At 50.4% G+C, this 10,242-nt stretch overlaps 1 protein-coding gene across 4 annotated transcripts; it reads left to right on the top strand.

Moving 5' to 3' along the window:
• The first annotated feature begins 1,122 nt into the window (after nt 1-1,122).
• LOC125091044 (transport and Golgi organization protein 1 homolog) lies at nt 1,123-9,699 on the top strand. 4 transcript variants are annotated; one of them, XR_007124563.1, is made up of 8 exons: nt 1,123-1,729; nt 1,838-1,873; nt 1,953-2,020; nt 2,144-2,238; nt 3,231-3,295; nt 6,298-6,418; nt 7,751-7,878; nt 9,515-9,699. XR_007124563.1 is itself a non-coding variant. In XM_047714446.1 (8 exons), the coding sequence occupies exons 1-7, from the start codon at nt 1,646-1,648 to the stop codon at nt 7,859-7,861; spliced, it is 570 nt and encodes a 189-aa protein (XP_047570402.1). In that variant the 5' UTR covers nt 1,123-1,645; the 3' UTR covers nt 7,862-7,878; nt 9,515-9,699. The 4 variants fall into 4 exon arrangements, 3 of the variants coding, with proteins under 3 accessions (XP_047570402.1, XP_047570401.1, XP_047570403.1); XM_047714446.1 differs by having other exon boundaries at nt 7,761-7,878; XM_047714445.1 differs by lacking the exon at nt 7,751-7,878 and adding an exon at nt 6,997-7,079.
• Nucleotides 9,700-10,242: the final 543 nt, after the last annotated feature.

Raw genomic sequence — 10,242 nt, 5'->3', positions numbered from 1 at the left:
AAAAAGATTTTTTTATGAAAAGTATTGTTAAGATAAACTAGTTAAGAAACATTAAAAGAAGAAAGGGTAAAATTTTTTAAAAAGTTAGCAGAAGAAAAATAAAATTAAAAAAATTAATTAACTTTGCAAGACTAAAGTATCATGAGGAGAAAGCCATGAATTCCATGGTTTGCTTTCTTCTCCTCTGGTGTTCCGCTGTTCTCCTTGGTAAGTGAACTTGGTCTTGTCTGGATTTCTTGTTGATCTTCTTGGGGAGGGGCCTGATGTAGTGATTCTCAGGTGTCTGTGCCCCAGGTGGAATTGCACCACCCTTTCCAGGGGCCAGGCTAATTAATCCGCTCAGGTTCGCTTTCAGGAGCTTTTGTTCCCTGAACACTTTCCCTAGAGTTCTGGAGGTAGGTAATGAAAGTGGCGGCCTCCCAATCTCTGTCCTGGAGGAGCCGAGAGCTCAGGGCCCCACTCCTCAGTGCGCCCTCAGAGAAAATCGTTCAACCACTCCCCTCTCCCTGGCCTTCGGCTGCGCTCAGAGCTCACCCAGGCTGTGAACAAGCGTCTCTGTCTCTGGCACACAGCTCCACCTGGAGTCTCCGAACCCCTTTGATCCCTGAGCTCTTCCAGGGGGGATCTCCCTGGATCTTGTGGGGACCCCACTCACAGAGCAGTGGCCTGTGCCACAGATTACGGTTCAAGGTAACCCCAAGTTGAGAGCTCACTCCTCAGCTCTGTCTCTGTAGCCGGCTTCCCCGCTCTAATACCTGCAAGTTCTGTGACACTCACACACCCCCGATCCTTCTGTGACCCTGCAGGACCTGGGGCCATGCCGTCCCCGCGTGAGCTTCACCCCGGTTTAGCCTCTGGAGCGATGTCCCTCAGTGGACATCGCTTTTAAAAGTCCTGATTTTGTGCTCCATTGCTTGCCAGGAGCCGGACCCTTCCCCCGGGGTCTATCTTCTCGTCACTTTGGATTCACCTCTCCGTGGGTCCTACCTTTCAGAAAGTTGTTGATTTTCTGTTTCTAGAACTGTTGCACTTCTTCTATCTCCTGTTGGATTTGTAGGTGTTCGGAATGGTTTGATAAACTATCTAGCTCATCTCCTGCTACCTGATGTCATCTCACTAAAATTCAGAGGATGTATCCAGAGAGAATTAACAGACACAGAAAGATTAGGCACAAAACAATTACGTTACTAAACGTGTCCGGATCCCCATTGTTGGCCTGACTCTGTGGGAACTGGCTCCACACCAGTGTCCTTGGGGTGGTGTCTTGAGGAAAGCAGTTTGTCCTAGGATGAGTCCTACCCATAAACACGGTAGTGCCATCTGATGGCGCTGGTCTTTGCAACCCTGGGAACCATGGTGAGGATAGAAGTTAAAAGAGAATAGAGCTTCATGACAAAAGACATTTGTCATGTGATAACTGAGGGAAAGATTAGAAACGGGTAAGGAAGTTATGTCAATTCTGATCCTGCAGGGAAAGAAAAATGATTAAGTTAAGGCTGTAAGAACAGCTTTGATCCTACAGTCCGATTATAGTCCGGTGAAAGTGTTTCCTGTGTCAGGATCAATTGTATGAGGGGACAGATAAGAGGAGGTGGGCCACATGGGCAGATGATTGAAAATCACACCCAGTGTTGGGTTTTGTCTGATGAAAACAATTGTCCCTCACAGACAAGAAGTGGAAGAAATGGAAGATCAGCTGCTGGAGGCTGAGCTCACCTTCAATCACAAGGTAACCTGAGTTGTGTCCAACACACTGACCCCTTGGCGCCCCCTGCAGGTGATGGAAGTGCCCTTTGGAGCCCTGAACATAGGCTTCTGGTGTGTTGGCTTTTTTCAGATCGCAGTTCAGGAGAGAAATGCTGTGGCTAACTGGGTAAGTGTTTTCCTTTTCCTCGTCTTCGTTTGGGGCACAGTCAGGCACAACTGAAGGTGGGTGTGTTTTTCTGCTGCAGATGAAGGCTCGGTATTGGGAAACAAGGATGATGCAGCAGAGCAGGGAGAACGCGTACCTGAAATACAGGTGTGAGAGTGTGATGTGCGTTTTTACGGGTGTTTGGAGAGGTGACGGCTATGCTGTTTAGTGCCTAGGAGAGGACATGGTGTTGTCATTCTTAGAGATGTCCATTCTTTCTCTGTGTCCAAGACTGCGCATGATGGAAGGGGAGATGCTGCCTGTGGGATCCATGCGGCGCAGACCGATGCCGGGGAGGCCCGAGTTGCAGGAGCCTCTGTGGCAAGGTAGGGAGCACGATGGGAAATGCAGCAGCCTGATTTCTGCTGTGAAATCACACAGGGTCCTTCCCGTTGCTGTGGCTGATCGCTGTGTGTCCTGGAGAGAATGACAAGCTTGCAGGTTGTCTGAAGGGGTGACAGGAGGGTGCTTTCCTCATATGCCCCCAGGCAGCAGGACACTTGCCCCCGTGACATGTGGAGCTCACACCGCTCCACACCTTCCCCACTGCTACCCCCTTCAGAAGAGCTGAGCCTGAGAAGGTGGGAGCCAAGAGCCCTTCCCACCTTGACTCAGTGGTCAAGCTTTGGCCAAAAAAAAAAAAAAAAAAAAAACTATTTGTGAAAAAAGGCATTTATTTACTCGTTATGGAGGTTCCTATATTTTTGTTTTATTTGTCATCTATAGGACCATATTCCGCAATGAAATATATTTTACTCCTCTCATGTTATCGGTGTAATGCCATAGCTTTATTGCTCAATCTGCCTATGATTTCTTTGTTCGTGACTATACACATGTCAAAGTCTATTTCTTCCCTGAAATATTTATTTGTTGGCCAGTCATGCATGCTAGGTCTCATCTGCAGGATGGACAAATGAACCATCCACCTGTGGCCTGAGAAGAGAACATGGGCTGTTCATGTTGAGGGTTTGTGGATGTCACCCATGCAAGGCTAGTCTCCCTTCGATGTTTAATCTATGAAGAAAAAGTGATTTTGTCTGATGTGTGTTGAGCACCCCAATTTTAGTGTTGATTTCCAGCCAGTTGTACCCCGACCTGTCCACACGTGATGGATTACTTACAGAAACACTGGATTCAGGGTCCCGGAGGGTCTCCCGCAAGAGTCAGGTGACTGGTGTCTCTCTTTGCAAAGGAGTCACTTGAGTCATGGATAGAACCCTCAGATAATGGACCCGAGTGTGGGAAGAGTGCAAGATGGGGGAGGAAGGCATGGAGGGCATGCAAACCAAAGTAAACCTCTGTCCTTTGTCTGATCCAGCACCTAGACCGGTTCCCAGGATGAATGGCAGCACCAGCCCTCAAAGGGACCCCGAGATGGCTTCGGTAAGTGCTGTGGGTATTTTTAGTTGTGTCCGTTTCTGAAATGGTTTGCAGTGTGGAGAGCTCCCTGTCCTGGCCTTGTGGCCTTTGTGTGTGTCCTGCGATCATCCCTTTCAGAGTGCTCGCTGTTCACCCAGGAGCCTCTGGGCTGCTCCGTTAAAGATCTTCAATTTAGTGATTCCACCCAAAGCTGTAGATGCTTAGAGGCATGGGACGGTAGGATGCTCACCTCGTGTGTGTGTGTGTGTGTGTGTGTGTGTGTGTGTGTGTCTGTCTGTGTGTGTGTGAGTGATTGTGCGCACACGTATGTGTGCATGTGTGTAAATAACTCGAGGAGGATGACATCTCACTCCACAGTGAAGTCGGCAAGTCCGGCTGACTCCTTGCGGTTTGCTTTCCTGCGGGAGCAGGAGCATTTTTGGTTTTCGGTCAGGACACTAACCTGGGAGGATGTCTGCAGAGGTCCTCACAGATGGAAAATGGGAAAAGCCAGGATGGCCTCACACTTGCGCCACATGCTCTGGGCAGCTTGAGTGTTTGTGGAGAAGGTGAGCTGTGACCTCCCGTGCATCCCATCTGAGTGGAGGAAGACGAGAGCTGGAATCCCTCCAGTTGGCCCCTGGGTGAGAGGATGGTGAACTCTGGCAGGTGCCAGGTGTGTCGTAGAAAACGCCCCCTGGAGCATCAGCCCTGAAGAGGGAATCCTGGTGACTGCTCGCAGGGCCCACCCCTCACACGTGTTTCAGTTGTGTTCCCATGAGCAGGTTCTGATGGGGTCTGGTGGCTGTGCCAGCTCATAGTGTCTCTCCCGACCCATCCTGGGAGTGTCTCACGTACCCTCCAGACACACCGGTTTGCATTTGGGGATGTCGAATCGGCCCGTCAGTGGTTCTCAGCACCAAGGACTATGCATTTGCTCTGTGCCTGAGCTAAGGAGTGTCCGAATGTCGGGGACGTGGATCCACAGAGCTGGTCTCGCTCACTTGTAGGGGTCCTGCTTCTCTTGGAAAGCACTCTTCGAGGTCCTCTGCAGGAATGTGGACACTCCTATCTCCTCGGCGGTGTCTGTGGCCATGGACAGCCCTTGTGGAGTGTAGAAGACCCCTTTGTCAGGGAGAGAAGCATCTGGTCAGGGGTGCTGCTGGTGGGCTGCCGGTTGACCCACGAGCATCTGCACTTCCAGGTGTGGAAGCACTTCCAGGCTTCCCATGGCCTCTCATTGTGTTTGTTCTCAATGTACAGAAGGAGATGCTGTGCTTGCTGTGATGGGGGAGGTGTGGTCCCAGCCGTAGATACCAGCCTGTCCTGAATGGAGTTTTTTCCTTAGTGGATTATCCTTGGCGGCACACTCTTGTCTCTGTTGAGGTGCAGACCTATATTAACATGTGCTGACAGTAGTTTTCCCCATGGCGTCTGTTCACCCCAGGTTCTAGGTGAGACGCAGGGGACGGGTACCCGTTCTGGCACAGATGCTACTGTCTTGGAACATGGTGTTGGGGAAGATGCGTGTGCATGTGTGTGCACCCCTGCCTGCCCACAGTGCACCCTGGGGAAGTAACTGGGGGAGGAGGACCCCTCCCTCCACAGTGAAGTCCTCTGGCTGGCCCGACTCCCTTTAGGTTATGTTCAGGTGCACGGGTGTTGTGCTCATGCTGGGGATAGATGGGGCTGGTAATCCTCACAAATGGAACCTGGGGAAAACTCTCTCTGCATTTTATACTGTCTCCTTTGCAGTCTGCAATGTTCTCAGGGCATGTTTCACGAGTCAAACCCATTTTACTTCTGCTGGAAAACGTGCCGTGCAGAACCTGCCCACTTTACACCCTTCCTACAAGTATTTTGAAGTGTCAAAGCTCTCAGGTGCACTGTCGTAATCACACACTGGCACAAAAGTTCGGAAGGGGGACGTCAGTGATTACGTGTGTGACCACTGCCTCCCAGCCCTTCAGCTGGGCTTCCAGGAGCAGGTCATTTGGTCCTAAGTTAGTGTGAGAACTGATTTCTTTTCTCATCACACGAGTGGAGTTTTCCATCGGGAAGCATATACCCTTTTGTGGATTCTCTTATATGGCCTTCCCGTCTTCATTTCGCATTGGACAAAATTACTCTGGAACTCGGTAGGTTGAAATTTCCAAGTGACTGTGTTTAAAGACAAACACAGGGGGTGCCTGTGTGGCTCAGTGGGTTAAAGCCTCTGCTTTAGGCTCAGGTCATAATCATAGGTCCTGGGATCAAGCCCCGCATCAGACTCTCTGCTCAGCAGAGAGCCTGCTTCCCTTCCTCTCTCTCTCTCTGCCTCTCTGCCTGCTTGTGATCTCTGTCTGTCAAATAAACAAAATCATTTTTTAAAAAAAGGCAAAGACTGCTGCTGAGTGTAAATAAGGGTTTTTGGTATCATGTCCCTCGGAAGACTTTTCCAGTGCCCATGTCGGACAACAAGCCTCTAATTCCTCAAGTGTCTTTGTGGCTGTGGACAGAAACTGTAGAGAGTAGAGGACCCCTTTGTCAGGAGGCGAGGCAGTGTGGGGAGAGTCAGGGACTTAGAAGCCAACGATTCCCCTCAAGTGGCTCGGAAACTGTGGAGAAAGGGCATTCAGTTTTGTCACATTCTATTCTGACCAAACCAAAATCTTCTCCAGTGGCTGAGGAGGCTAGAGGAAGTGTTGTCCAGGATGTCGATGCCTCCGTGTCTGGAATGTGCTGCTTTACTCCTTTGCAGTGATCCTTTTTCATCTTTAAGACACTACTTCTTGCTGGTGAATGTGGGCAGACATAGGCAGTGATGTTTGGGAACAGGCTCTTCCTGTAACAGCCATTGCCCTCTCCCGCCTTATTATACTGGCACCAGCTGGGAGGGGCATGTAAGTTTTCTAGCGCAATGCAGCTCTCCTGGAAGGTGGCATTGGAGAAGGAGCCGGGTGCTGAGAGCTCTTCGTTTCGGTTTCTTTTCTTGGTGTTGCAACTTTTGTCTTTTTTACTCAAATATTTTCTTGTCTGTTCTACAGGTCGGTAGAGGTGTGAGAGAGTTTCCTCGTTGCCCAGGGCCCCTCCATATGCCCTACCACATGGGGCGGAATGTACCAGGCTTCCCTCCTACTCAGCCACACCTCGTTCCTCCACCACATGGTGAGATGATCTGAATTGATGTGAGTCATAAAGCATATTCATAGTTGAACCACTTCCATCAGTGGAGAGGTTGGAGAGGTGGTACCACAAGGCTTTGCAATGCAATGATAAGCCGAAATGAAGACATAGTAACATTCCTCCACTTTGGGTGGACATCCATCTCATGGACTATCTGGTTCACCGTACAGCACTGGGCAGCACATGTCTGCTGTGGAGAAGAAAAGTGACATTTCGCAGAGGACAGACATAGAAGCATTGCCCAGGGGGACTACACAGACATGATGTTTTGGGCTCTGGGCTGGACGAAGTACAACCTTCACATCACTCTCACGTGTGGAGGCCCCAGTTGTCCAGTGTTATAGATTAGTTCTGGAAACATCGGTTCCCTTGGCAGAGTGGTCATATCTGCGAGGGTGAGGGACAGTTCTCTCCTTCGTCTACGGGGGTCAGGGGAGTCCTGTGAGAAACACCAATGACCCGCCAGGGGAAGAGAGTGGAATAGGCTGGGGCAGGGGGAGAGGGTTGGCTTGAATCCTGCGTGGTCATTGCCAGTCTGAATCCACCTCCATCCCTTCTAGGGCTTCCTTCCCTTTCAGAAGCCTGTGGTGCTCAAGGGGACAATAGCAGCACCATGCCCAAGAAGGTCCCAGAGAAGAACCAAGTAAATGCTGGGGTGTTTTCAGTTGCACCCATTTCTGGAGTCCTGTTCCTCTCTGGGCAGCACAGTGTCCTGACCTGAGTCTGTTGGGTATATCCTGGGGTCCGTGTGTGGTGTCGTTTCCCATTCAAAGTGGCAAGTCTTCGAGCAGAGCTTCCGGGCATCTCTGTTTCCAGATCATCACCTTGCGGTTGTGTCCGTGGAGCAAAGACAGAGATGGTGCTCAGGGCTTGCCATTCAAGGGGAAACCGTGCTGGGGACGCAGTAAGATTCTGAAGTTCCTCAGGACACATGTGCGTGTGCCTGGCTCTTTGAACACACTGAGCAGTGGGCAGGTGCCCTTGTTGGGACGGAAGTGTCTCCGTTGCACAATGGCAGACATCTGTCTCTGACCGTCGTGCATGTCCAGCATCCACATATGTTGTTGTGAGAGGGATGAAGCACCTCTCACTTCATCTGCAGCATGTAGGGTTTAAGCTATCACATCTTTAGTTGTATAAATGCCTGACACAGGGCTGTGGCCCCTTCATTGTTCATTAGCGTAGGGCTCTGCCCTTGTCCTCTGCTGTCTGGAAACTTGTGGGAAATGCTCTTGTCCAGTCGGGGAGGTGAGAACGAGAAACAGTGGCAGATGCTGGATGCAGGTGTAGAGGGTTCGTTGGCATGTTGCTCAGTCACTTCCAGGGGGAGAAGCTTCTGTCTTTTCCATGGATGCTCCATGCTGTAGCATCCTCCACAAGGACCAGCGGTGCTGCCCACAGGCCTCTCATGTCATGGTGGAGTGAAGGCTGCTAAAGACACAGTAACTTTCTTCCAGTTGTTCTGTATTTAGAATTCATGGACTTGTCTTCCAATCATACTGAGAGGGTTGTAGGTCCCTTGTGGTGACAGAGAGCTGCCCTTCTCTGAAAGCTGGGCACAGCAGGTGTTGCACGCACATGGTACGGAGATGATGCTCTGTGCTCTGGGAGGGATGAGGCCTGCTCTTAATGTGAGGAATTGAGTGTGTGTGTCTGAGAGAAGGGAGGGATGCATTGATGAAAGGACATAGACGGTGTGTTCTGTATAAGGGAAGAACTAGAGATGTATCCAGAAAGAAGCGGGGGAGCCCTGAGTCACACAGAAACAGAAGGTTGTGGATGCCAAGAAGCCTGGAGGTGCTCAGGGAGAGGCTGGGCTTCTCTCAGGGAGAGTGAGGCCATTCCCAGCAGGCCAGCATCTTGAGAGTGAGTGTGAGGACACCATGCGGTCCACACCGGCTGCTGCATGTGTTTATGGACACAGTGTGGATCACGCCATTATTTGTCTCAGAATGTTGTTTTTGCCATGAAGCCTTTCACTCATAGTCTGTGAATAATGTTGTTTCCCTGAGTTTCTGAAAATTCTGAACCATGTGAAAGAGTGTCGTGGAGATTTGGGAAATTTATCTTGGTCTTTGGGGATTCTTGTCTGGCTGACTTTAAGTCCCCCAGTGAGAAAACGTGAAGACACGACCGAGAACTGGTGATGGGTGGCCTCCCTGGCCTCAGCCCAAGTCAGACTGTTACTGGGAGAGTCAGGGTTGGCCAGGAGCCACCCTAGCTGGAGCTCTGTCACCAGGCCTCTGCATCTGTGTCACCACCCTGCCTGCAACTGTGCACTTCGCTGGGACTTCAGTCCCAGTGTCCTGCGGATTTGCCTGTGTTCCTGATTTCTCAGCCCAAATACCAACTCTCAGTGGGGCCTTCTCAGGGCCCCAGCTTTTATTTTAATCCATGATAGAGAGAGCATATTGGATTCTGAGATCACTAGAGCAGTAGGAGTTGAAATACATAAAGAACCTGCAGGGGCCCCTGGGCAGCTCAGTCGGTTAAGCAGCAGAATCTTGATTCCTGCTCAGGTCATGATCTCGAGCTTTTGAGATTGAGCCCCAAGTCGGGCTCGGTGCTGAGTGTGGAGCCTATCTGGGATTCTCTCTCTCCCTCACCTTCTCCCCCTTCCCTCTTCGCTCACAAGTTTGTCCTTTCTCTGTCTCTGTTTCAAAAAGAAAATAATTGGCAAAGTGTCTGGGCTCTGACCATTCATTGTTCTCACGTTTAAATGAAAATAGCTCCATGCCGATGAGTGTCAAAATATGTTCGTTTAAGTCTTAAGTTTAAGAGTGTAATACCTCAGCCCAGATAGTGGCAATTCTCATTTCGAATAAAGCAAAGAGCCCCCCTTTTCTATTAAATTTCAGGTCCTTGCCACAGTGAAGTAAAAGATATTTAAGAGAACGGGTACAATCAGAGATTTCTATGTGAGATGTGAAGACAATTATTTTCTATTAGGTATAGACTCGCAGAGGTGGCCACACACTCAAGTGTTCATCCAAGGCCTCAGATACACTATGGGAGGCAAAGAGAATTTGGGAAAACATAAGGTCCCATTGTACTAACCCAAATCCTTTTGCCTTACAGGCTAATCATTTTGTAATCCGAAGACTTCCTTGACCTCCTACAACCAGGCTCCAAGGAGTTTGTATTTAGTAAACATATGAATGTTTTCTGCCTGGTGGTCTGAATGCTTTCCCTGCCCATCCTGTCCCCTGTGCTTTGTCTCTCCTGGTATCCCCCCAACAAACCGTTCACAGTTCTGTCTCTGTGTCAGCGTCTGCCTTTGGGGGACCTACAGTCCCTCTCCTTCGAGGGCACAGGGTGAAGCCTTCAGACACAGATAACACCCTGGCAGCAGTGGGGGGATGGAGCATAGAGCAAGATTACCCTTCGTGGAACCTCTACTGCAAGGGACCCCAGGAACTCTTCTGCGGAGGGGGCCGAGCTTGAATTTAGATCCGCTGGTTTTGTCTTAACTCTGGTGACAGATCCTCTTGAGCACATAGACCCTGCTAGTTTGGGGGGGTAGTGATCAGCCAGGCAGGTGGCTGTCCCCAGGGAGTGGTCTGCTGTGACAGTGAGCAGAGAAGGAAGTGTCTGGAGAGGCCCTGAGAGCCTGGTGAGGAGGCCCTGCTTTAATACAGGTTTTGTGCAGTGGTTTCACCTTACCAGCTGCCCCCGAACCACAGGGGGGCCTTGAGGGGAGCTGATGGTGGCAGTTTTCTTGGTGAGACCCATGATGCCTCTCAGTCCTCCCACAGGTTCCCTGTTGAGGGATGGACAGGGCAGAGGTCAATGACAGGAGACCCATC

Source organism: Lutra lutra, chromosome 18 (assembly GCF_902655055.1).
Source record: "Lutra lutra chromosome 18, mLutLut1.2, whole genome shotgun sequence".
NCBI classification, from domain to species: domain Eukaryota; kingdom Metazoa; phylum Chordata; class Mammalia; order Carnivora; family Mustelidae; genus Lutra; species Lutra lutra.
Note: the sequence above shows the minus strand (reverse complement) of the source record. Positions and strands in the feature narration are given on the sequence as shown.

Excerpts from the sequence above, each read along its gene's own strand:
- LOC125091044 (XM_047714445.1), top strand. The coding sequence starts at position 1,646 with ATGAAAACAATTGTCCCTCACAGACAAGAAGTGGAAGAAATGGAAGAT. Across the intron at positions 2,021-2,143 it reads AACGCGTACCTGAAATACAG|ACTGCGCATGATGGAAGGGG; the intron begins GTGTGAGAGTGT and ends TCTGTGTCCAAG. Across the intron at positions 7,080-9,514 it reads AGGTCCCAGAGAAGAACCAA|GCTAATCATTTTGTAATCCG; the intron begins GTAAATGCTGGG and ends TTTGCCTTACAG.